At 43.5% G+C, this 27,274-nt stretch overlaps 1 protein-coding gene across 1 annotated transcript; it reads left to right on the top strand.

Moving 5' to 3' along the window:
- Positions 1-43: 43 nt before the first annotated feature.
- si:ch211-176g13.8 (F-BAR and double SH3 domains protein 2) lies at positions 44-27,247 on the top strand. The gene is made up of 20 exons (XM_036525662.1): positions 44-235; positions 2,385-2,482; positions 6,581-6,626; positions 13,623-13,699; positions 14,064-14,208; positions 14,673-14,806; positions 16,036-16,090; positions 16,316-16,444; positions 16,756-16,878; positions 17,919-18,014; positions 20,072-20,188; positions 21,042-21,137; positions 22,076-22,237; positions 22,507-22,644; positions 22,884-22,967; positions 23,301-23,478; positions 24,230-24,450; positions 24,634-24,850; positions 25,069-25,127; positions 25,426-27,247. Exons 1-20 carry the CDS (start codon positions 215-217, stop codon positions 25,507-25,509), a joined length of 2,280 nt encoding a protein of 759 aa, XP_036381555.1. The 5' UTR covers positions 44-214; the 3' UTR covers positions 25,510-27,247.
- Positions 27,248-27,274: the final 27 nt, after the last annotated feature.

The raw sequence follows: 27,274 nt of genomic DNA, 5'->3' as shown, positions 1-27,274 counted from the left end.
TACCCAGCTGCTTGTGTTCGCTCTGCAGAGTTCAGTCAGCGGATAGTCCCAGTGTGGAGTTTGTATCATGGCCGCCTGACTGAGAAGTTTTGCACATAAGCTCTCTGTCTCTCTCTCGTCTTTTCCTCCTTTTAGGTGAAGCTTTTTAAATCTTCTCTCGAGTTTGAATTAACTTCTCTGCTACAGGAATTATCATTCATGTCAAAGCTCAAATATGCAGCCCCCGCCGAGGAAGGTAAGCGTTTTTCTCTATGCAAAAATGATGTGGAAACTTTTTGTCTTGCCAGAGAGTTTATAGCTAGCTGTTGGATGTTGACGTTTTTGCGATCTTCAAGAGGAAAACCTGGTGGGTGCTATGAAGTGAAAGCTACGGCATTGCAACATTCGCGAATATAGCAAGGATGCGTTTCGGATAACTTGCTAAATTAATCGTATTTTGCTCCAATGCGGGTGAACGATTGCTACCAAGCTAATTACTTATCAAGGGTCATGTAGCGGAATTTGGCGGTGAAGTTTAAAAACTTGTTCAGTGTTATCAGAACGTATTGTATTTTTCCTCTGATAAAATCAAGTGTAGCGCAGTCTGTTCCAAGTTTTTTGACCAAGTGTTGAGGGGTATTTACCTAGAACTAGCGGGCTGCTAGCAGCAGACAAGTTGATCGTGGATGTTATTTGAGTAATCACTAAAACTGCAGTAGCGTGCTGCCCGGCTACTTGCAGGTTAGCTATCGTTAAAATGTTTTTGCTTGCGAAACCATATACATTGAACTGAAATTATAACACATAAACAACTCGCACGTATATTGTAGAAAATCAGAAGAGGATGAGATAGCAAGCTAGCAACTTGTTTACTAATAATAGCTTGGTAGCTTGCAAACTAATTTCTACTTTGCTTGACCGCCTGTAACTTAGCCTCTGTATCTCGCTAGGTTTCACATACTTGTGAATTACTGTGATCCTGCTTTTAAATCTCAGAAATGCAAAATTTGGAGTCATATTTGGCTCTAAATGCTTATTAGGGCTCTTATAGAAAGATCTTTGCAGATAGGCCTACACTCGAGCAAGAATCTGGGGTGGTGTTGATTTTGGTATTTGCCTAATTGTTTATAAGGTGACCAATAGAGCTGTTAGCTAACAACAGGGTTAGCTTGCCAATAGAGTCATATACCAGTTTTATGACATTTTACCGACGTCATATGCCCAGCAATAAAAGGTGTTTGGACAAGTTATATCTGTGATATTTGATTATGATTTACAGGTTTCATTTTAGGGATCATTGCATTTTATCTTGTTTTGATGGACATGTTATGACCAACTATTTTTCCTTTTTTGTGTGTCATTCGGTCCCTGTCTTAATCTAATGTACAATATGTGATAAAATACCTCTAAAACATGTCAGCATTACTGATTTTGTTACTTGTGGTTCTACGTAAGATACACACACAAATAAAAGAAGATGCAAATAAATAAAATTCACCGTTGTGTGGCTGTACGCCAACTTGTAGCGGTGCAGTTATCCGCACAAACTGAAGCTCTGCTTTTGTTTCCATACGTAAGAGGAAGCTGCCAGGTTGTACAGTAAATGAAATAAGCAGAAAACCAGAAGACTTTTAGACTGTTTAGATACAGCTAACCCCCCGTGAAAATGTCTGGGTTTTCAGAATGAGACCCCAGTATTCAGCCCAACTTGATGGAACCCGTAATTTGTTTTGCCAGTTTAGTGTGTGGTCCTAAGTTTTGTTTTTCTAATTTAGTTGTTCTTGTTTAGCCATCGTTGTGACTATTTAAGATAGAGTTTGGTGTGCTGTGACAGCTGTACGGCTGCAGTGGTATCTGCTACTGCACTCTACTGGAGAGTCTATCAGAGTTTGAATCCAGTGAGAGGCACAGTTGCTCTAAATAAGCAAACATTTAGCAGTAGCATAATACTGTCAAATTCATGTGACATGGAATGATTTGAACATGTATGCTGAAGAAAGATCTGGCACTGATGGATCTGTGTGTCCACACTGACAAGTGAACTGGCACAATATATGTAAAGGAATGATTTGGGGATGATGAGATGATCAGAGGAAACCAGAATATTACCTGGCCAGGTAGCCTAATGGAAGGAGTGTCCTCACAGGTGAGTGTTAATTGGAATTCAGGGGCCAAAACTGAGGAATTGAATCATTCTGCGTTTGCATAGATTTTTTATTTTGGAGCTGCCTTGAAAGAGAGTGAGATCACCTGAACTGAGATTTACAATGACAATGGAGAGGGGAGGGATTGACATGCTGTTCTAAATGGAATGTGCCACTTGCGGTGGAAGTCAGGGAATTGGGTGGAGTTTACCTTGTAAGAGAGACAGAGACACTACTAACGGTCTGTTGATCGTATTATAGGTCAAAGTGACTCAAGAGCTGAAGAACACTCACGCTGAACAGATGACCAAACTCCACATTAAGCATCAGACAGAGTGTGACCTACTGGAAGACTTGAGGTGAGCATGCTGTGTTGTGAATGATTGAAATGGAGCAGGAATGGAAGCGGAGGAGGATGATGAGGATTGAGTGGGCAGTATCATCATTTATTGAACGGGCCTCCAGATTGCCACATTTTTTGGCATGTGACAAAGGCATTTCCTCTTTACTTCCTGGTTTTGGCCTGAGTGCCACTTTACTCCAGCTGCTGGAAGTTATGAGAGGAACGATCACAGTGAAAATCCTTGTCCTTCCTCACCCCCTCGTACTTTCTTCCTCTCATTCTCTCTAATGAAAGTGTGAGTAATGTTCTTGTAAAGATTTCAGTAATGCCAGGCTGTCAGTGAGCCAGAACTGAACAGAAGTGCAATGTAATCATCCATACTCAAATCATTTTTCTTGATTTTGGATGTGAGACAGACTAACTGGATCATTGAAGGTTGTACCTACAAAACCAAATTCTGGCATTCAGGTCTATCAATGGGTGGTACATATGATTTGCTCTTTTGATTGTTCTTTCCTTTTGCATTAATGCTCCTCCTTTTTGTTGTGGTGTTAAGTTGTTTCTTGTCAGTTTCAGTAGTTGCCTTTTTTGCAATTATTTTGCACCTTCTTGCATTATTCTATGAAGGGAGTTTTACATCAGATTGATTGACCTTGTGATTTGCTTGTGAATGAACATGATAACCACTTTCTGTCCAGATAAATAGCAGACCCTCATTTCTCTACTGGTGTAGGTGGACGGTAGATCAGTAATAATGGGCTCCTTCATAACCCTTGGCAGAGGCCGAAATCTTAAGCGGAGGCTTTGTTTTCATCGTCCAGATATTTAACACCTTAACGTTTTAATCCATAAAGCAGCTTTGTGTATGTAACTGTTCATTAATCTACTACTTTGCTTTTGTCAAATTTTGGGCTGGTCAGTGGCATTGAGATGTAGACTGCATAGAACTGGCAAGGGCTATTGTTCTGCTAAAAAGTGTCTCTGTCGTTAGACTGCTTTGTCATTTGGAAATACTGCCTAGTGATGAAGGAAGACAGAAGGTTACCTTTGTAGGCTCTGTCTTATGGCCACTGCTACCAAACAGTTTAAAAGCCTTTGTAAGGCCTTGACTTTCCCCTGAGTCCATTCCTCTAGTCACGCCCCCTTCTCCAAATTTTACAGTGCAGCCACATCTTAAGTGTAGGTGTGACGCTTTTGACAACAGAACTGTCTGGCACGTCACTGGCCCAGCTGGGTGTTGAGTTGCAGCTGCAGCAGGCTACGTGTGCACTGACCAGTCAACTGTGCCTGCGTCTGTTTGAGTCGGACGATCCCAATTCAGGGAGACATTCTCCTGACAGAAACCAAGGCAGAGAGAGGGGAAAGAGGGAACAAAAGAGAGGATGAAAAAATGACAGGAGAGAGTGGTGTTTATGAATCCTGGTTATTTTTACCATGAGAAAAGGCAACCAGAGCAGATACAACCCAGGCAATGCTCTAGTGTTTACATGTATAAAAGAACATGCTGTTCTGTCTGGCCTCACCCTTGGGACCGGGTGAAATATTTCTCAGAAAAATAGAACTCCTTGGTCAGAAAAATTCAAGCGACCCAAAGCGGGGGGTAGGTTAAGAAATGTGCCTCAATAAACAGCCTTGTAAAATACTCAAGCTCTTTGCTCCCTCTCCACGTTGTGTGTATATGCCTGTGTGTGCCTGTGGAACGGGGACTCCATCCTGTTTGAACTGTGACTCTGTTCTGTAATCATTTTGAAACAGGGACTCCATACTGTGGTTATGTTTGAACACTGCCTCTTCTGTGATGTTGGCATAGTGCCTCAGTTGGAACAGTGACATTATCATGTGATGCTGATGGAACACTTATGTCCTGTGCTGTGATGCTGTTCTTCTTCCAGCAGTTGGAATAGTAACTGTTAGATTATGTGTTGGAAAAGGTGATTTTGTCCTGTGATGCTGTTGGAACATTGACTCTTTCGGAATTGTAGCCTAACTCAGTTCTATGATTCTTTTGGAACAGTGATTTCATCCTGTCAGTCTGTTCAGACAGTGACTTTGTCGTACTGTTGGGACAGTGACTCTGTCCTGTGATTCAGTTGGAATTGTTGCCTAACTGGGTTCTGTGATTCCGTTGGAACAGTGACTGGGTGATGCTGTTAGAACAACAACTCTGTCCTATTATGCTGTTTGAAAAGTGAGTGTTCTTTGATCATGCTGGAGTAGCAGGATGGGAGCAAGAGCTGCACATGTGATGGCAACCAACCAGGAACCAAATAACATGACCAGAGCTCTACTAGCCTAATGAAGACTCTAGTCCAAGTTCTTAGCACCTGAACTCTGCCTAGAACCCATGTCCTGCCTCGTCATGCTGTGATGTCATCATTCTGGAACTGTGGGAGGAAAGAGGGAGGTTCTGATTCCATCAAGGGAGCACATTATGAGTGCCTCACCGCAGACAGGGTGTTGGAGACCCTCCCAAGAGCTCTGTCATCCAGGCTTGCTTACAGAGTGACGCCAGCCACATACCATTGGCTTTTTCGGGTTAATGTCTGATCCACACGCAGTCTGCCACTGTGTCTCATCTGTCTATTAGAATGGAGTCACCAGTGCATTGCAGTGTAGTGTGGAACATCTTGCTTACCTGTGTGAGCGGAGATGATATTTCCACTTGATCGAAACTGTTCATGTGGATGGGAACAACTTCTTATTTCATACAGCCTCCAAGGGGTATTCCCAGGCCATGTCCAAACAGCACAGATTTGGGTTGCTTTTCTGCACAATAATGTAAATGTGACCAACGGTGTAAATTGCACTTGTGATTATCTTTTTTATCTTTGGCATTTCATTTGCTCTCACAAGCATGTTCCTCTTAAACCCATGTTGTGGGTAGACCACAAAAATACATTCCTGGACCCAGATGCAGACACATAGCTCCTCTCCGTCCCTGAAGCAGGGTTTCAGGAGAAGTGAAGGAGGGGATTGTTCAGATTGTTCAGAAGCTTTGGAGAGAGGAGAGGGCTCTCCGGATGGAGAGATGAAAGAGGAGATTTGTTTGTCATCCCACACCACAAGAAAGAGAGGGAAATGGAAAAAACCCTAAACAAAACAGAGAGAAAATACAAACAGGGTCCCTTTGAGAGAACCTCAGTGTCCTTCTGTTTATTTTTGAATTGAAACTGTTAATCTAGTCCGGCAAGCGTTCTTTGGCACCTCTCTCAAAGCCTCTCTGATCCCGCTCTGTCCGAGCAGCTGAGGAGAGAGGAGGGAGCTGCGGGTGCATGCACACATACACACACACCTATGCACAGGTACACACATATTCTCGGATAACGTCTAATGGGTAATATTGCTGTCATTCACTTGTGCACACACACTGACATGCACAGTCTCTCTTACAAAGATTCAGACGCAATCTTGCTGACTTGCGTGTGTGACTCCCTGATGGACTCTGGCGTCAAAAGCATGTGCATTGTTTTTGTTGGGTGTGGCCAAATAATAAATTAAAGTGAAATCCATTTATTTGTTGTTTTCAAAACAGAGTTCCTCTGCACCCATGTCTACTTTCACGGAAGCATACCCTCTACCCTTTTCAGGGCAGCGTTTATAGATACATTTGTACCCTAGAGAGCCTATGACCCCACTTAACCTTTGGACATGGAGGGTCACAGTGGTCAGGACATGAAAGCATCATGCACACAGAAGTGTCACTTGCTGTTTCTGCCAAATACACCAGAATCCTTTTGCATTTCAAATGGGTGTCTGTTTTAATGTCTGAATGGGTTTGTCAGTTGGTCCTTTGTCAGGTTTTTGCAGGGTAAGTGTGCCCATTGCTCATTCCAGCAGGTGTCGGTCTGTTGGTGTTTGTTATTGTGCTGTTATGAGTGTGTTTGTGTGTGTGTGCATTATTTACTGTTGGGAGAGTAACTTCCATTTCACTCCCAAATGACTCTGTTAGAAAACCAACAAACTCTAAAACTGAAACTGACAAAGCCATGTTTGGTTGTATCACAGAGCACAGTGCCATTGTTGGTGCAGAGGTAAGGCTGAGGAAGAGTGACTTGCTATGTCTATAGTTTTGTTTGTCCATTTGCGTAAAGTTTTCTCTCCCTCTCTTCAACAGGACATACAGTCTGAAGAAGTCGGCCATAGAGAAAGACTATGCACAGGTATGTAAAGTGATTTGTTGCTCGTGCACAGGTATATAAAGCCATTTGATTCTCATGCACAGGTATGTGATATGGTTTCTTGCTAATGTGCATTCGAGTGGCATGGTGTGTGATTCATAGGCAAGTGCATTATGTGGATTGCAATGTGTTTATTTTACTTTTCTCCCTATCAAGCAAATAAAGTAATGTAATTTAACATTGGTACATTGTGCATACAATAATTGAGTTGTCTCAAAATGTTTTTTAGGTACAGTTAGCAACATCTGTCCCTACATGTGCTTTTAAAATAAAATAATTAATGATTACATGCTGATCAGTTGTCTTTATAAACATTCACACATGAATTTACACATGGTTGCAAATTTGATATTTCAGCCCAAGTTTATCATGAAACAACATGAGAGGCGTATGGAGCTGGTTCTTGTCCTGGCATAGAGGGGTATTAGCTGTTTGCTCACTTTTAAAAGATGCAAAGCAAGTAAAATGTCATGATGCAAGAAAAAATTTCATATAAGTAAATGTGTCACAAACGATGAAAGCAAAGGCTTTTCAACTGAAAATCTTCAGAATCTGGCTTCAGCATTTGACTTGGTTCAGTTTGTGATCACCAGGAATTTCAATGAAGTCATTCCACGCTGAAGGATGATGTAATTGCATGATTTCACCCGATCAAATTTCTCTGTCCCCTGTGCTTTTTGTCTTGTGGGTGTAGATTCTCACTTTCAGAAAGTGCTTTGTTTACGTTAATGTTGAATTATACTGTAGCACAATGTCACTGTTTAGGAGGGAGTCATATCTTATGGAATTGGACTTAAGGAAAAGGAACATTACTTTCATTACCTTGTCAGTGTCTGCAGGGCTCGCATGGTAAAAGTTGAATGTGTAAAGTGAACAGAGTGTCTGACCTGGGATCAGTTACACCTCTGTAATTAGTATCTGAGTAATCGGTGGATAGTTGAAGGCCTTCTGTACATCCGTGCCTTATTTTCAAATATTTTCTATGCACGGCAAGGTTGCATGCTCATTTCTTACTGATGGTTTACTGATGGTGTGGCTGTCCACTCAAGAAAACACTATTTCACAGCATCCACCTGATAACTAAGAGCTTTTGTTGGGGAAGGGGAGTCTTCCTTGGTTCCTCAGTGTGTTGGTGGCCAAGTGGAGGTCTGTGTTTTTGAGATTGGATCAGGCAGTCCATCAGTGACAATTGAAGTGACAGTGGCAATTCTTAGGTTGTTTCTAAATCACAAGAACACTTGTTCTTTTTCCCAGCAGTAAGTGCGGAAAAAAGCAAGCGTGGATTAAATAATGTCACAAATATTACTCCCTTTTCGTAGCCATTTTTTCTCCTGTCTTCTGCTGTCTTTGGCTGTCTTTACAGTTTGTTTTACCTCAAAGCAGAGGAACAATTGCTTCTCCTACACAGAACCCCGGCCCCCCTTTCCAAGAAAGCTGCATTTGCATAATTGTCTTCTGTGCGGCTTTGGACGCTGTTTTTGAAGTTGGTGCCAGAAGCCGCCTAGTCACCAGTTCTAAAAGTGCCGATCTTTGCGAGACATGTTGGGTCACTCCGTACACTTGTTTAGCTTCAGTACTAATTGGCACCCATCACTCAACAAATAGCATAGTGGTATAATAAGATGTCTATTTTACGTTGACAAAATATTTTACAATACAAACTGCAAGACACAGGCACACAGGCACACATGCACACGGCCGATTAGGGACAAAGGCACCCCCTGCCTCAACATTACGGCCGTGGCAGTCCCCCGTGGCAGGGACAGGGTGCCAAAACACGTCCCAAAAACAAGAACTAAATTGCAGAGCTCTCGGAGGTCTTATGCTGAAGCTCAAAAGAATTAGTCCTTGGTTTTCCAGCTGAGTACTCCTGTTGAAATCTGGATAACAGGAATTAGATCAGGATCATTAGTCTCTCGAGTCGGTGTGATAGAGTGTGGCACTCCACTGATGCAGACATACTCCTTGGTATGCCTGGCACCACACACAGTATCAAGCTAGCTTGACTGTGTAGATAACTAATGTTGCAGAGAAACACTTAAATTCAAGGTTCATAGATACGTCATTTAAAAAACTGAACTCCTCCCTAGCTTGCTAATGTTGCTAGTGAAACGTCTCAGCTGGTTATGTTAGTTCTAACAAAGTTTGCCAAGTTACGAGGATATGTTTCTCATCTGACATGGTGTTATTTCTGCACCATAATTGTTCCTCTTCCATTGTCTGACATTAGTAGGGCTAGCGGCTTGCTGACTCTTTCCACTGTGCAATTCGAGCTACGAATTAGGTGTTAAGTCTCAGCGTTATCTTTAAATGCTTAAAGCATACTTTTGGGTAGTTACCAACCTAACTACCTAAGTCAGTCATTTCAAAATGTATTTCCAAAATCATTACAACTGGTTAGCTGGCTAGCAAATCTAGCAGTGGCAAATGTGCTTAGTTAGTTAGGACATATCTCTGCAATTACAGAATACCAGCTAACAAATATAGTATAGCTAATATAAAACAAATTTGAGATGGCTAGATAGCGGGCTGGCTAGTAGTACCAGTTTAGCTAGTACTGGTTTAACAGCTCGTGCAATGTCCATAAATGGTCAGCAAATCAATTGCAGTGAACCTGGGATTAAAAGCAATGGCTCATGTCTGCACACAGATGTAAATAAAACAAAAACTACTTTGTAGATTATTTTAGGTTGCATAGAATAGACGGTGATCATTTGTAAAGCATAAGTAACCAGTTATTTTTTGTAATATGTGCCCTATCATTTTTATTTATTTCTGATATATCGCGCTGATTGTAGCACAACATTACCATGACCAGTTCACTAGGTATATGGAGTTCACTCAGTACAGTACAGCGCTCTAGATTCTATATGAAACAGTATAGCACACAGACTCACTGATATAACACAACACTCTGGAATGGAGTCTGTATATCGTAGGCTCTCTGCACAACATGTTCACTATCATCTTACAAAACCCTAATTTGTACACCAAATATAACTGTAAAAAAGAAGCTGAAACTGATCCAGGATCAGTCTTCAAGGGCAGAGCCTGTCGTGAAGCACAGCTGCCACCCCATCTGAAGAAGCTTACCTTGTGCCCTGTGACCTGTCTACCTTACTCCAATGACAAGTGTTCTCCAACTAGGCCTAGTCAAGCTGAGTACCATGATGAGCAGTGACTCAGAGAACTTCACCACGCATGGTGTAATGGTGTATGGAACTGTGGAACCGGGGAGTTGCAGTGTAACATAGTGGTAAAGAGCAGGGCTTTCAACCAAAAGGTTGCCGGTTCGATTCCCCACTGTCCGATGCTGCTGTACCCTTGGGCAAGGTACTTAACTCACAATTGCCTCAGTAAATGTTCAGCTGAATAAACGGGTAACATGTAGAAATTGCAACATATGTAAGTCACTCTGGATAAGAACATCTGCTGAATGACAATAATATAATGTAATGTGAGGATGGTGCTGGGGGCACATGAACTGGGATGGGTGAGAAAGAGTGCCGTGCCACTGGCCAGAGTACTTTCTCAGTGAATTAACAGGACTGGAAAGACACTCCTCACTCAGGAATGATTAATCCCTGTGCAACAGCCAGAGCAGGAAAGGCTGAGATCCTGTTGTTTTAATCTTCAGGGGCAGAATGCTGAGGCAGCAGGAAGTGTCCCGCTCTTTTTGTGTCCCCCTCTTCTCTGTGGATCGCTGACTCGGCATGTTAACGGGGAAGGCAACACGCATATTAGAGGGTGAGCAGTGAACGAGCTGCGTGTCAGAAATAGACGAAGATGGGAATGACAGTGATGGCAAGAGAGACGTGGCTGAGCGTCACAGCTGAGATGGGAATCCTCTCCAAGAACACGGACTTGTTCGAACAGTGTCAGTTTTGGCAGTTTTGCTTGCAGATGGAGAAAATATCCATTTCACACAGGATTCATAATTACCGTTCATATATTCTGTGTGAGGTGACTTGGCAAGTTCATGGAGGATGGAAAAATTCATGCCACCTCAGATACAGTACGTGGGCTAGTTATGCAAATGTAACGGGTGTGGGTCGGAGAGCGAGCGAGTTTCGAACCGAGGTTCTTACTGCTCGCTGCCAACCCCTTAAAGCCAGCGTCGTTGCCAGTTGAGCTAAAGGCAAATTGCCCTTAGCCTGTCGGCGACAACGCTACTTAACCAGGTCTCAGGGGGAGTGACGTAGCCGCTGCAACCACTCGGCTACCTGCTACCCGCTACCTAAGGCTTTACGCAGGACTCACACGAGCTAATCACTTCAGCTCCGCTACACTCACCCCCCTTTGACCTCCTCTGACTCCTCAGCGACCACTAGCGGCCAAGCTGTGCTTTAGCCAGTGATCCGGGTCACGGCACCAATGTAACGGGTGGGTCGGCGAGCGAGCGAGTTTCGAACCGAGGTTCTTACTGCTCGCTGCCAACCCCTTAAAGCCAGCGTCGTTGCCAGTTGAGCTAAAGGCAAATTGCCCCTAGCCTGTCGGCGACAACGCTACTTAACCAGGTCTCAGGGGGAGTGACGTAGCCGCTGCAACCACTCGGCTACCTGCTACCCGCTACCTAAGGCTTTACGCAGGACTCACACGAGCTAATCACTTCAGCTCCGCTACACAAATAATACTCAGCAGTTCAGCTCTAGCTGAGTCACAGTGATTTAGTGAATCAGTGACTCAGACTCAGTACTGAATCCCATGCTGCGGGAGGGCATAGGTCACCCGTCAGCCTTGCTTTGATACCCTCCCCCTCCAAAATAAAATAAGCAATCTTCGACTCCTACAGGGACTATGAAATTAAAGGCGCTTGGGGGTAAATTAAACTTGCGTCATGTCCTGTGGTTGTGACATAGATAGGCAACTTGAATAAAAAGACATGGTGTTTGTCTTCCCAAGTACTGACGTATTTTTGTTTATGTGACCTTGTGCCTAATCATTGTATGTCGTCTTTGATGGTTCGCTGAATCTATATTGGCGTCTCTCTTGTTTCTCAAGATCTTTGTAACTGGTTTTTTGTCTGTTGGCTGCTGTGAATCTCACCATGCACCTTACTACTTCTCTCAGATTTTTTTCAGTAGTGCTGCATTGTCTCTCTTCACAGAATCTATCCCTGTGGATAAACCTTAGCAGAGTAGGATCATATTCTGATGGAAGATTGGAAAATGGCCCTTAGATCTTCTGTCTGTGCTAGTTGCTTGCCTTAAGCAACAAGAGTGGTCTTGAGTCAGACATGTCTGTAGGCAGTCATCTATGCCTGTGACCAGTCCTCTGTTGCGGCGGTTTCTGCTGTGTTCAGGGAGAAACGCCTTTTCCTTATTTTGGGACAGGACTCGTGAAGTTTTGCCTGACTTCAGCCTAGGTTGGAGGAGGGACTGTCCTCCTCTGAGGAGTTATTTATTCTGAAGATTCTGAGAGTATAACAGTAAATAAAGGGCATAACCTCAGCTGACAGACATGCTGTTGACAGGAATAGGCAGCTGGCCCTGCTAAACACCTCTGTCATGCCCAGCCCCACCCTCTCCCACACTTCCCCAATCCATGAGCGTGTCGACAGGGCATGTTCTGAATAGGAAGCATGAGAGGGGAAAGGCTATAAAAAAGTAAAAAGAGTAACCTCATGGATTTAGTGTAAGTTTGTGGTGTCCTTTCCCCAGTGTACCCTGTGGTATCTGTAGTGGGTCAGGTCGTCTTACACACAAAGAGCAAATTATATGTTCCACGAAGAGGAGCTGCAACATCCTAAAGAGGATATTGGGACTATATTACTATAGAAAAATGAAAAGGACCTTAGATTACACCTGCATAGGCCACTGGGATGTGATAATAAGCTCAGGTTTTCCACTTATTGTGATTTTTTCCATTACTGGAGAACAAAAGTTAAGCAGGCTATTTCTCTTCACTGGTTGTCATTGATATAATAAAGTAAGGGGCACTCCACACACAGTGGGGGCCAATGAGAGATGGCTATCGGAGGGGATAGGGCATCCAAAATTCCCTTTGGCCCGTTGCAGTGTCAGGTGACAGTTGCAGTATCTGGGCTCTGTCCCAAGCTCCTTGGTTGCCACCCAGGTGCCCTGGCACCTAAACCCAAAAGGAGCTCAAAAGGACCCGGATGGCCAATAAAGGGTTCTTCATGCGAATAGGCATGCCCCCATTTCCCTTTCCAATTGGACCATTCCCACAGAGAAAGGCTGCCTTCCAGTAAATGTCCCCCATTGTGCCAGTAAATATCAGCTGTGGCCTGTGGAGCACTTCCTGGCCAAGTCTCTGATCTTCATCATTTGTCCCCAACCCAGCCTCCATTTCTCTGGAGTCAGAGTCAGCAGATTTTTTTCTCTTATTGACATGTCTTTTCTTAACTTTCTCTGGGCAACATACTGAATATATAAATATATATATAAATATGTATATATATATATAATTGGCTCTGGTATTCCAGTTCGGCCAAACCTCATTTTGTCCTGCAAGTAAGAGGAGTGGTTGGTTCTAAGTCATGTGGTGGGGTGGAATAAATGCATATTTTTACCTGTGTGCAGCTGATTCCAGATGTCGCCTCCATATCCTGTCTTTACCTCCCCTCCTGCGCTGCCAAAGTACACACTTGGAGTTGCAGTTCCTAAACTGAATTACACAGTAGTATTTCTGCCTTGTTTGGGGTCAGAATGTGTATTTTCAGCATGCATTATTCAGAACCAGGAAGCATAAGCTGTTAGAGAATTTCTCTGTATGTGTGAACAGGAATGTTCTGGGACAGAAATGGCAGATTTGACTGGTTGTGTGGCCATTACATGCTGTAAAAGAAGTCTCTTTTTTCCATTGACTATAAGTCCATGGACAATTGTTACCCATGTTCTGAGTGCATGGAGCTACCTCTGTCCCAATTAAAGTAAGCAGATCAGGACACAATAAATATGGTCAGCACTGATTTCACAATTTAATGTCTTTCCTTTTTTAACTGTTTTACCTCTGCAGGCTCTGCAGAAGTTGGCTAGTCATTACTTAAAGAAAGATTGGCCAGGCATGCAAGCAGAAAACCACACCCACTCCAGGTAAGGCATCTTAATGATGGTTATGAGCTTGAGGCTTTTGAATTGGCACACAATTCATTCTGCCAGTTTTGCAGTTTGATTTACAATGCATTTAGTAATATTAATATAGTAAGAGAAACTTTCAGTGAGAGTAACTATCGTAAGGGCAAGTATTGCAGAATGCAGATGTCCATCAATGTGTGGTCCCATTTTATTAAAATCATTTCCTCAATAATGCATCCTTATCATTTGCCACTTGACTGCTGTATCTGCTGTTGGATATTTTTCTTTAAGGGTCTGTGCTGGAAGTCGCTCTGGATAAGAGCATCTGCTTAAAGCAATGTAATGTAATGTAATGGATTATACATGTTGTCTGTGCCCACAGGAATGTATATGCCGTGTGGAGGTCTTACCTAGAGGGCACCGTGCAAGTGACCCAGTCTCGACTGAACAACTATGAAAACTACAAAAACAAGATTTCAGATCCTGCAAAGAGCGCCAGGCTCTGCAAGGAGCAGCAGCTGAGGAAGGTAGTAGCTCCCCCCCGGGGTCCCTTTGCTTCACGGTCCAGACATGCTCACTCAGCCACTGCACGCTGGCAGGGTGTATCCATAATGTTACATAACTGATACTCTACACAGCTGCCTTATGTAATAGTACCAACCATGTACATTCTCCAGGGGGATATTACCATGGTGGTGAAATTTACATTTACACTACATTTAATCATTTAACAGATGCTCCTCTCCTGAGCTATAGAGTACAGAGAAGAGTTTCAGACGTTTTATAAACAAAGGAGTATACTTAACGCAACTGTCTACGTCTGAATATGAGTTAGTCCTAAATACAAACATGCTACAGTGAACTGTGATACGAATGGGACAGCTCTTTGGCTTCTTCCCCACTGAAGCTCACTGATAGTTTCCATTAGAGTGGCCTTTTTGTCCTTTTTGTGCACTTTTTTTAAAAATATCTCCCTCTCTCTCACCTGCAGTGCATTGACCAGCTGACCTGTGTCCAGATGGAGCTGCAGGACACAGTCAAAGATCTGACCAAGTCCAGAAAAAAATACCTGGAGGCTGAGCAGCTGGCCCAGGCCGTGAGGGAGAAGGCCGACATTGAGGCCAAGTAGGTGCATCACTGTCGCATTGGGCACAGTGAGTCGACGCTGGACGCTCTCGCTCTGAAATGGGCCCCACTGGCTCTCATGGCATGAGTCCAGGAGGGAGCAGAGAGATCGGTTTGCGCCCTGTTTCAGGACGTAGCGCCATTAATTTCACTCATACTCGCACAGAGACACACATAGGGTTACATCATCTCATCAGCCATCTGATTGGATGAGCTGTGCCTTTGTCCAGGTTCTTAAAGTCTTAGTAACCTGAAGTTTCTCAGATCCTGAGGGTCAGTTTCCCCTCCATTACATCATTAGGTACTTATTTACTCAGTCTGTTTTTCCACAGTGATCACAGGTAAAGTACCTTGCTTGGGGGTATGGCAACCAACTCTGTGGAACAGCACCCGGGGTTAAGACTGGGGCCCGCGGAGTCATTTTTTTTATTCCAGGGAAATCAGGAGATCATTTTTGTGCATTTTCACAATAAATTAATGCAGCACTTCAAACCATTTTGCACTGCGTAAAACAGACCACATCATATTCGGGGTTACTCCTGTTATGTTGTCTTTACAGCTATAGCACTTGCCACAGGAACTAGCAGTATCAGTCTCTTTTGATACTGTGCTTTTTAAATACACTATCAAAATGTATATGATAGTATTATTGAAGCCTGCATTTTTAATGATGTCAAGTGAAATGTAAACGTGTGTTTAAAAAACTTTTTTTTAGCTTTCTCTGGTCAGTGCACTTGAACTTCCTTTGCCAATTTGCAAAAGATTTGCTCACAGTATACACCACATTTTTCCCTGAGAGAGAGAGCATAAGTACATGAATATCGCTGCGTTTTAATTTTAAATTCATATAATAATGGACACAGGGAACAAATATGTGACCTCAATCCAGGTTCAGGAAGTTACATTTTTTAATGCATATGTTCCATAGGTGTTCATGGCAAGGAGTATTAACTTGCCATGAAATATGCAGAAACTGCAATGGCCTCTGTGAATTATCCCAAGCTCTTAATCTTCCCTCTCCTCATTTAAATTCCAATGGCCTTGTGCTTCCACAAATGCAGTAATACTGCAAGAATGGCCTGCACCATTGGGCTTCAGGAGAAGTGTCTGTGACAGCATTTCTGAATTGTGTGCAGTAATGGTTGGTCCGTCCTCAGTAAACCATCCAGACATGGTGTTCTGCCCATGGGCTGGTCACGACGAATACATGTTCTTCCCTTCTCTTCCAGGTCCAAACCCAGTCTTTTTCAATCACGAATCAGCTTACAGAAAGCCAGCGTGAAGGTAATCCGTGCCTTGTGGTCACTAACTACAAAAGAGAGACTGTCATTGTTGAATGTGTAGAAGAGGTCATTCATAATATGGTGATTAACTGCAATTACCTACAGTAATCAGTCAAAAGGTAGTATGTAATTATTCCTCTGAGAGGTGTTATCAGTCTGAGGTCTGTGTAGGTCGCTGTAGTTGTTTTCTGGGGCCTGATACAACCTGCTCTTTGGTCCTTTGCAGTTGAAAGCAAAGAGGAATGATTGCAACTCAAAAGCCACGCATGCCAGAAATGACTACCTTCTCACACTGGCAGCAGCCAACGCACACCATGACCGCTACTATCAGGCCGATCTGATCAACTGCATCAAGGTGAGGCTGAGCAGTAGTATTCACTTCATCATGTATCTGCCTTTAGGTCAGAGTTCACTCGTGGAAGTCTTAATTTTTCTTAGAGCCTTTTTTTCATAGTGCTGTTTGTTAGATGAAAATGTATTCCAGTATTCTCCTGCAGAACATCTTGTGAAAGTAGAACTAATATCTGAAAATAAATGTGCAAGGAATGTATATATATTTAGTGCAATACAAACATTTATTTTTACTGAAAGGGTCAGATGTCGCTCCCAAGCTGCCCTTGTCTCTCATGTCTTAAAGGTGCTGTGTTTGTACCCTCTTTCTCCCAGGTCCTTGATGGCAGCATCTATGATCACTTTAAAGATTATTTGATTTCATTCTGCCGGACAGAACTTGAAATGGTCCAAGCGGTTCAAAGCACGTTCCAGTCCCTCCTGGAGAAGTCTAACAGGGTTAGTTTTGGGTCTTCGCATTTCGTCGCCTCTTTTTTGCGCGGTTTTCCATCCTAGCTTGCACCTCCCTTTTGAGAATGAACTTAAGTCAGCTAAACTGTGGACCATCCTGGGAAAACTATCACAAACCCTCCTATATATGAGGTGAAAATGCGATAATCCATACTCCTCATCAGATTCAGTGGAAAACAACATTTTTCCACAAGGTTATTTAATTTGAACTGCTTATTTACTGCATCTGGTCATACCTTTTTTAAACCAGGTGAAGTGTGGTTGCTTCCATTGAGACATGCCTGACCTATGCTCATGTTTCCTGTGTTGTAACTGTGCTCTATTTTTAACTAGTATCAAGTTGGTCATGGTCACTCATGTTTCACCTAGAATGGAATTCTGCTGTCCCATGAAAAATTAATGTACTCTGGTATTGTGCTGCTGGTGATGGTGACCCAGCTGTGGTGCATAGCCTTTAAGTCCACTGTGGCCTCTGTGACCTCACCTGACCTAACAACAGACCTGCACTGCTGAACTGCTGTTGTCAGGAGCTCTGTCATAGTAGCTGTTTGGGGAGTGCTGGTTTCGCACAAAATGAGGGAAGGCAATGCTCTGAAAATGTTTTAAGATATTAACATAATGTGGTGCCAGAATAGAGCATTTTCTCTTCTGTCTTTTTTACATTTAGATTAGCACACATGGGAAGCCTGTGTCTGGCAGAATTATCAGACTGTAGATTCTCTTAGTGCATATTTAAACACTGATATCACAACCTACAGTGAGTCACATAGTTTGTACAAACATAAAAAATTAATCAGGTAAAGGTGTGGTCAGTTATTAATTATCAGTCCTCTTACAGCTTACTTCAGACATCTTATGTGTTAAAATATGCCCACAATGTATTGTGCATAAAAAGCCTTCAGAGTGGAGCTTTCTTCTGCTGCTATGTCATGTGTCAAAGTGAATTTGTGCCTACAAGGCTGCAGTATATTTGAATAAAAAGTATGTCTGTAAAATTTAATGTGTAACTAAGAGCATTCTGTTCCCAGGTCACACAGGACTTCAACCAGCAGGTCTTTATGCAGGAAAATCAGGTCTTCTGCAAACCCCCAGCCTTCCAGTTTCAGCCCAGTGACAGTGACACGGTGGGTACCCCCCTGTCCCCCAGCAACTCCCTCCCCCCAAAAAAAATCGATCAGCCCAGTGAAACAATTGCTTATTTCCGTAATCATTAAAAACATGCTCAGCATGCCTTTCAGCACAGCATTAGTTCATTACCATGTAGATCCCGCAGAGCTAAAATTACGGTTTCATACCACCATGGCTTGCCGTCAGCCGAGGTGCAGAGGCATTCCTGTGGTAGTGAGGGTGAGACTGCAGCCCGATGGTGCAGGCAAACAGCTGTCCTGCTGGGATGGTGATTCCTCCGCACACTGATATCGTGAGGCACTTCTGAACTCTGCACTGTTCTTACAGACTGTAATACAATATTCACACACTCTTTACACTTCTGCACAGATCATTCTCACTTTGAGTCAGGGTGCCAGGGCAGCTGTGAAAGAACGCCATTTCATGTGATGAGAAAAGGATGTGTCTGTACACGTTTACTGAAGGGGCTGTTCGCCTCTTCAGGAACTCTGTTTCATCATGGAGAAAGAGGTGGAAGGGGTCCTCAGCAGAACCTGTCACTCATCTGAGTTTGCAGTGGCAGGTACAGTTTAGGTACAGGGTATCCCAGGACAGATAGGCTCTGTGTAACACTTGCCCCAGGACTGGCCCGTGCGTGCGGGGCAACAGGCACAGACGTGCCAGGATACGCCTATGCCATCCCACCCCGGACCCGCCCATCTTACCGCTAGCCCCGTGCAGAACACAGTAGACAATTTGTCAACTTCAGACCTTGTTTTCATTGGAAATCAAACAAGCAGATGCCTGTTCCTCGCGAAACATTTGAGATGTTGTTTTCTTGCCTGGGAAATTCAGTGTGGGGGGAGAGGGGAAAAAAAAAGAGAGAGAAGGGCCAGAAAAGGGCAGCATTGAAAGGAGCGGGCGGTGAGCTGGCGAAGGGCAGGGCGGCCCATGAAAAGGGGGCATTGTGAGGGGGGCCCCATCTGAGCGAGCTCCGTCCACTTCCTCTCCCGCCTCCACCCTGCGCCTGCCCTCTGCCACCACCTCCCCAAATGCATGCTGTTCTGCAAATTAATGAGACAGGAACACCTGATTTTTTTTTTTCCCGTCACCCTGATTTACATCCTTAGGTTCAGAACGCACAAACAAATTCCTCCATTATGCAGTCATCACTAAGCCTTTTAAAACATGAAACCTGTGATCTGCTGAATAATTAAGCTTTAACTCATTTTTCCTTACTTGCTTTGCTTGGCAGACACCCTGATCCAGGTCTGCGGGCGTAGCTTGCTTTTTTTAACATCCATTTGTACAGCTGGACATTCACTCACGAAGTTCACATCAAGTACCTTGCTGGAGGGTACAAAAGCAGAAGTTCACCTGGGAATGGAACATGTAGGCTACATATTTAGCTCTTTAACCACTACGTCATGGTGTCACAGCTTCTTTCCATGGTATGCAGTTATGCACTGGCTGCTTTCCCTTTTAGTTCAAACATGTGGGTTTTGCATAACCATGATGCTCTGCAGCTCCTGATCTGCTAGTGGGGGTACAGTCATCATCAGTGACAGCAATGTTCTTTAATTTATTGGGCAGATACTAAGCATAGAGGTTTTTCTGCAAGTTGGAACCGAACGCATATGCGTTAGTAGAGTATAGCAATATTTTTTAAGGAAAGTCCTGGTGGTGGAAGTGATGTAACCTTCAGGAGAACAGCTGCTTTTATACAATGACTAATAATTTTGTTGTATGTCTTAGATTGTAGCATTGTAGAAGTGACATCATATCTAGGGGGCCTGTGGAGTGACCGTTGCATGTCTGAGAATTTTAGATAAGCTTGCTTTTCTTTTGAACAAGGTCATTGTTTCGCATATATGCTTTCTACTGTCATCATTCCCTTGCATCCTGATGTACTGGTCCACAGCACATTTATTAGTCAGCACAAATCTCATGAAGTCTAATGGATAGTGTGGTTTTGCTAACATACTACAACGCAGTGGGGTCAGGGGGGTCCTCCTGTTTTTGCAGGGAATGGGGAAAGGTACTCATCTGTCTTGTGATGGCTCTAATCCTCTAGAGCCGGAAGCTGCAGACGGAGACGGGGACCACAGAGGAGCACAGCCTGAATAAGGAGGCCCGGAAGTGGGCCACGCGTGTGGCGCGGGAGCACAAGAACATCATCCACAGCCGGAGGGTGAGTGACCCCCACATCCATCTCCAGTGTACTTGTAACTCATCCTTGTACATGTGTTCCCCCAGCATGGCCCCCAGATCCATACCGTATTATGGGCCCACCTGACTGCGTACTCCTGACCTAATTATCACACAATTAGCATCAACAGTGTGCTACAAGGCCATGAGATTCAAAATTAACTGCTGCCAAAAGATTATTGTATAGTTTTTTTTTTTTGTTATCATCATACTAGCAAGTACAACAAATGTCTCACCTGGGGATTCAAACACACAATGTATTGTGTTCCAGCTGTGAGCTCATGGGCCTATTTAGCCAAACACAGCTCCACACTGCCTCTCAGACTGTCTCAAACAATCAGTGCTAGTCCCAAGTGACTAAATAGCATTAAAGATCATACCAGGTAAGTCTCATGAGAGCTTTTTCTTTTTTATACTCTTCAGTAATTTCATTTGTGTTGCCAAAAAGAGTTCTGTGCTAAACAGAATTATAGTTAGCATTCTTAGGATGGAAAACGGCAAAACAACAAGTTCTAAGCTGTGCTAACACAAGAGAAAGTCTCAAATGCAGTAGTGAAAATGTCTTGTTACGCAACAGTCAAGAGGTGAAAGTGTGAGAGTACAGGTGAGCAGCTCTATGTACACACTGTTATCATTCTGACCCTTTCTCTCTTGCCCTGGTTAGACAAGGTAATTGGCCAATGCAATAGTAATGCACTCCTCCGTCAGAACTACTCAGTGTCTATAAGCTTGTGTCATACATTTGAAAATGTACATTGTGCCTTTTTTTCTGAGCTTTTTTGTGGCTTGTTCAAGGCTCAATAACTCCTGTGCTTTGTATGTAATTTTAATGTTAGACTCTGGAGGAGTGTGAGACGCAGGTGTCAGAACAGAGTCGTGGTGACCTGGAGCAGAGGGTGGAGGAGGCCAGGGAGAACATTCGAAAGGCTGAGGTAAGAATGGAGTCGGGGAGGGGGGGACCAGGGAGAACATTCGAAAGGCTGAGGTAGAGAGGTGACTGTGTGTGTGTGTGTGTGTGTGTGTGTGTGTGTGTGTGTGTAAAATGTGTGTCTCAGTGTGTGAAAGAGATAATATATCTTTCTGTATGTAGTAAGTACATTCTGTTGATCTTTTTACAGCAAAGTTTGTAAGTCTTGGCTACCAGTCAATAAACTATTTGTTCTCTTATTATTAAAACAATGACTGTTTCAGTGGTCTGTAGCGCCCTCTAGTAGACATGTGACTGACGCCTAAAAAATTACAACAGTCATTTCTGTTATGTTCATACTTAGTGAAAACGTCCTCCCAGATATAGGATATATTTTGCTTTTTAGCATCCAATATTTAGGTTACCACCTTCTGTACAATGCGTTATGTAGACTAATTAAAATTTAATAGAAAAGGCATGACTCCAGAAATTTTAATCATGCAGGAATACAACAGCTGTAAAAAATTTAAAAAATAAAACTTATACTACCTTTTTAAACATCAGATATTTCCTCACACTCATTTTTGTTTATATTCCACTTGCCATTTTAAATTCATTGTTGCAGTCTACACTACAATCTACAATAGTTCAGTTGCCATGTAATTGCCTATGCTGTTCATGCTGCCTCTGTAAGGAAGTGCTCTGAATCACTCAGTCTGTCTAAACAGACACAGAACACTCAGACTGAGTGTGTTTTGTCTATTATGTTAATGCTGTTTCAGTATTCTTTGTGTGCTGTGCTGTACTCCAGGCATCATTTTTGTGGTATTGAATAGATGCAGAGGTATACATGTGATGTTACAGTATGTTGGTATAGGTACACAGATGTTTGCATTTGACGTGTACAGTTGTGCTGTTTGCACTTTGTCTAATCTGCTTGGGCAATGACGCTGACTGTTGTAGACTGTGAAGCTGAAGGCGGAGGCACGACTCGATCTGTTGCGTCAAGAGGGCGTGTCAGTGGACACCTGGCTGAAGAGCGCCATGAACCAGGTGATGGAGGAGCTGGAGAATGAGCGCTGGGCCTCCCTTCCAACCCTGACTACCCATGATCCTTCACTTTCTGTGAGTACCAGTGTATCTTTGCCAAAGCATGTACTTGTACTCATTTATTCACAATGCAACCTGCCCACTCTGGCTACTGGGAATCCTTTGATCACCTGCTTCATCTATTACTCACCCACCCAAATTATTCTAAAGGAGATGGCGCTGTTATACTGTTCATGAAGCTACTGGCAGACCTATAGGACCTTTCCTTGTGTCCATTATAATGTCCTGTTTAATCCATTCATCCAGTAAAATTTCAGCTATATAAATGGCTTACCTCTCTTCAGACCATCTCTGACTATGAGAGGGAGGAAGGCGAAGAGTTGGAGGACAACATGGAGGCATTCGATGACAGCAGCTCCAGCCCCTCAGGCACTCTGGGGCGCAACTACCCCCTGACCTGCAGGGTGCTCTATTCATACAAGGTAACAACCCCACAGTATCACCTGCAGGTTGCTTTATTTATACAAGGTAACTACCCCACAGTATCACCTGCAGGGTGCTCTACTCATACAAGATAACTACCCCACAGTATCACCTGCAGGGTGCTCTACTCATACAAAGTAGCAATTCCACAGTATCTCTGCAAGGTGTTCTGCTCTTACAAAGTGCTATAGTTTCACCTGCAACAGGCTTTGCTCTCCACACTCTCCCCTGTCACCAGGCATCCCAGTCAGATGAGCTGACCATCGAGGAGCATGAGGTGCTAGACGTCATTGAAGATGGAGACATGGAGGACTGGGTGAAGGTATAAGCCCTGAATGATTTGTTTCTGGTGCCATAGCCACTTTCACTGAACTTTTCCATCATTTGATTGGATAAATGTGAGGCCTGTTCTTGTTCTTTTAGAAATTGGAAGTAAAAAAAAGTACCTGAAGGACAGGTGTCATGTATGGGCCATTTGACAGAACAATGGGCCAACTAGTAGATAACAGGAGGGTCACGTATTTGCTATTGCTATTGCATTTGTTATTTAGAAATGGGTATCATGACCAGGTTTATATGTTGCGATAGGAGATTGGATGTGAATGATATGTTCTCACTGAGTTTACTGCATGTGTGTGGGGCGGATCTGTTTCAGGCGAGGAACCAGGCAGGTCTCGTGGGCTACGTGCCAGAGAAGTACCTGCAGTTTCCCACGTCCAGTAGCCTCCTGAACATGCTGCAAACCCTGGCCGCCCTGGACGCTCGATCCCACACCTCCAGCAACTCCACCGAGCCTGAGCTGGCCTCGGGCAGCGTGAATGGAGATGCCAACAGTGAGTAACAGGCACACATATGCACATGCACACGTTTGTAAGTTATAATATCAAAAAAGCACCTGAAAAGACACTATAGTACATCCTTTTGGACAGTGTGCACTTCACTTTTCTGGGCCTTGAGTGAAAATTGTACTGCGCTAATGAACAGTGCTGCCCTCTTGTGGGCTGTTTAAAAAAATACAATTGCATTCCTTCATCTTCTACACTGCCTGTTGGTGCTTGGTTTGTGTACCATTGCTTGGTAGTTCATAACCTACCAGGGTGTGTTTCCAGAAGCCTTGCACCCCATCCCATGGAGCCACCCCAAAATGGTTTCTACTTTGGTATATGATTTTAAGGACACACATTACAACAAATGGGGCTAGCATACTTCAAGAATGAACTGTCAAAGATGAACTTTGATTTGGGATGCATGTTGTTGGTCCTTAATTACAGTATGATTAACGGCATAGCAGAATTTTCCAAGTTTGCATTCCGAAGTCATTTCAGTTCTAAAAACATTTGATTCACTTAGTTTACATTAAAATCATTTAGTCCATTTACTTATTAGCTTTGACTAAATTAATAATAACTAGTCTTAATGATTAGTCAACAATGACTGTGTTCCCAAGTGTGCATTTCTCAGCATTTAAAGTCAGTATTGTGAGTGAAAATTAGCTCAGCTGTTTAGAGCTGACTTGCTGCCAGTAGTATATACTGCACCCTTATCCCAACCATAACAATGACCCTCAACTCCAAACCCTGGCAGTAAGCTTTGTGAAGGCCTTGTACACCTACGAGGGCCAGACGAACGACGAGCTGTCCTTCCCTGAGGGAGCCATCATTCACGTGCTCAACAAAGACAACCAGGAGGACGACGGCTTCTGGGAGGGCGAGTTCAACGGGCGCGTGGGCGTCTTCCCCTCCGTGCTGGTGGAAGACCTGGTTGGGTCTGAGAAAGGAGACGAAAAGTGGGCTTCTGAAGCGGAGGTACACGCATAACTAGCCAGGACACACGCAACAAACACACACACACAATTAAACAACACACAGGAATGAAACTATATTCGTGACAGTTACACAGTAATTCACTGTGCTGTCCATCTCTCTGTTATAACTCATAAATATTTGTAGTTATTTTTATCATTAAGCAGAGTGACTTCTCTTGTTTAGGTCTCGCCCTCACAGTGCCCACCGTCCCTCCTGCCCCCACCTCCACTGAACTCCCAGCCAGCCTGCAGCCCTCACAGCAGCCCGGACAGGAGCCCCAGGCCTCAGTGCAGTCCTCACACCACCCTGGACCGGACCCCCACAGCATTCCCCACTGGTTCACCTTCTGTCAATGGGGAGCACATGACACCCCCAAGGCCAGCAAAAGGTCCCACCCACAGTAAGAGCCTGCCCTTTTCCTTGAGGCTTTGGGTACTACCGTAATAGAGAAGAACACAGCTCTACTCATGGAGTTCCAGTGAATTGCAAGGACTGTTTTGCATACCTTGAGGCAGGTTGAACTGTCTCTCACTATCCATTCCTTGATATGAAGTGGAAGGGTGACATGCTGCATTGGGGTGAAAGTGTTTGATTTTCCTCTCTTTTGCTCTTCACCAGATCACAACAGCAGCCTGTCCCGGCTTCCCAGCTTCACCGCAGATGGGAAACTCCGCCCAGTAAGTGTCACTGCATCCACGTGGTCTCGTCCCCTCCCTCACATTCATTTCCCAAGAAGCAATCTTCTGTTAATAGAGTTACATTTTTTTTACCTTGCAGACAGCTCAACCAAAGTCACTGTGGTGCAAATGTAACCCCCACTGACACATTTTAAAACTCAACAATTACATAAGTTTAGACTGAGCAGTGAAAATGCCTTAGGAAGAAGAACGTACCTATCTGTGCTTTCCAGCCATTTCTGCGCTTGTTCTTATCCAAGTATGCATGATGTTCTCTCATTTCCCATCCCCTTCTCAGGTTCGTGCAGCACCCCCTCCCCCTAAACAGCAGCCTCGCAGGCAGGCAGAGAAGACTGAGGAGGTGGAGATCACTCTGGTCTAAGATGGCGGCCCTGGCGGTGCGCTGGCTAAACTGGTCCTGGCTCCTGGCCCTTTCCCATGCGGGTTGACGGGAGCCTCAGAAGCACCTCCCTCCTGACTCCACAATGAGGCCAGAAGAGGACGGGCAGAATCTGGCTTGGAGTCACAAGTTTTTGGTGCCATTCTTGCACAGCTCTCTCCTTAGAAGGGCATTTGAAGCATAGAAATTCAACCCAGTGGAAGTGGAAGGAGGCTGATAGAGTTGGGGAGATTCCAGGCTTAGCAACATGTAGTCGTGTCATTCATACTTAACGTGCAGTAGTACAGTATATTACTGTTTTCATAGGAATGTTCCAAATAAATATTGGCACAAGACGTTTCATAGTGGGTGTCATGCAAAGTAAGTACTTTATTTGATACATTACAGGCAGTGTGGACTTCTGTAGGTAAAAGGGAATCGTACAGGCTAGCATGAATGGAGAGGAGGCTGGTTCCTCATTGCAGGGTTTGCGCCAACCAGTAGTCTCATAAGGGAAAAGTGGCAATTTGAAAATGATAACTATTACACATATAACTCTTTATCATTTGTTAGGACAATGATCTGTGTTACTACTAATATTTAAGCCCTCAAGAGAAAGAAAGAGGAGATGTTTTTTGAGACTGGGCTGTATGTGCAGTGTTCTCATTTTATTGGTTCATGTATGTCAGTAATTTGAATCTACTTTGTGTTATTTTACATTGATCTCTTATGTTTTATGTGTAAACCTTTTTGAGGTTAAACTTTTTTAAGTACCCAGGCCTTTTGAACACGATTGTTCATATGTAGTGTTTTTCATGTGTTTCACAGCATACAGTTGAGCAGCAGGTGTGATCCTGATTGAAAGGATGCTGGACTAATGTTCTCATTACCTCCAGCTAATGGCTGGCAACCAGACCAATCCTTTGGGGGAGAACCAGTCAGTACACTATGAAAAATGCTCCATTTACAGGAACCATTCAGCAGAGTGTATTGCAGTTCACAATAAAGCAATTCAACTTTTTAGCTTGGGACATTGACATTGAAAAACGTATATCCTGATTGAATGGTGAATTGAATTAAATTCACTGAATACAACTAACATTTTTTCAGCACTTTTTTTATTGTACTGTTAAATGACCACCACAGCATTGCTCTCTTGTTTGGCTGTTCCCTGTGGATGCTTTTTCACATGATTCATTGAAATTGTGTGATTTTGTTGTGTATTCTGAAGATGAACAACTTTCTGTGATTGAGCAAGCCAGTTCTCATCATTTATCCACCCTTGAAAATAAATATAGACGAGGATTTGGCTTCTACTAAAAGAGGGGTTGTACTTTTTGCATACTCCTGTCGAAGTAGTTGGCCACTCATGGTGGGGGGGAAGAGAATTTCTATATGGTTTTGAGGAATGTGGATTAACACAAATGAGACATTTGTTGATTTTGAAGGTAGTTCATCAAAGGGAAAGAAACATGAATATCTATCTTGTTTTCTGTCTCTTGCTGATCTCATTGAGATCTCTTAAATTTTATCAAACTTGTTTTTGAAGTTTACAGTTAAGAAAGCATCCATCATTTCAGGCGCTTTTCTTGCCAGTAGCCCACTCGATTCATATTGTCTATGACCCATTTAAAGTTCATGCTCCCTTGAAACACAATGCATGCGTGTATCTTTTATGCTGTGTTTTAATATGATCTTAATGTGATGCAGCGCTGCTATAGACCCAGAACAACAGCCGGCCCTCCCCTCAGACTTTCACATCACTGTG

This window comes from Megalops cyprinoides, chromosome 3, assembly GCF_013368585.1.
Source record: "Megalops cyprinoides isolate fMegCyp1 chromosome 3, fMegCyp1.pri, whole genome shotgun sequence".
Taxonomy (NCBI): domain Eukaryota; kingdom Metazoa; phylum Chordata; class Actinopteri; order Elopiformes; family Megalopidae; genus Megalops; species Megalops cyprinoides.
The sequence above is the reverse complement of the archived record's forward strand: the minus strand, read 5'-3'. Positions and strand labels throughout refer to the sequence as shown.

Bases quoted from the DNA above. Each gene is read 5' to 3' on its own strand.
- si:ch211-176g13.8 (XM_036525662.1), top strand. From the start codon at position 215: ATGCAGCCCCCGCCGAGGAAG. The intron at 13,700-14,063 runs GTAAGGCATCTT...CTGTGCCCACAG, and splicing joins GAAAACCACACCCACTCCAG to GAATGTATATGCCGTGTGGA. The intron at 20,189-21,041 runs GTGAGTGACCCC...TTTTAATGTTAG, and splicing joins ACATCATCCACAGCCGGAGG to ACTCTGGAGGAGTGTGAGAC.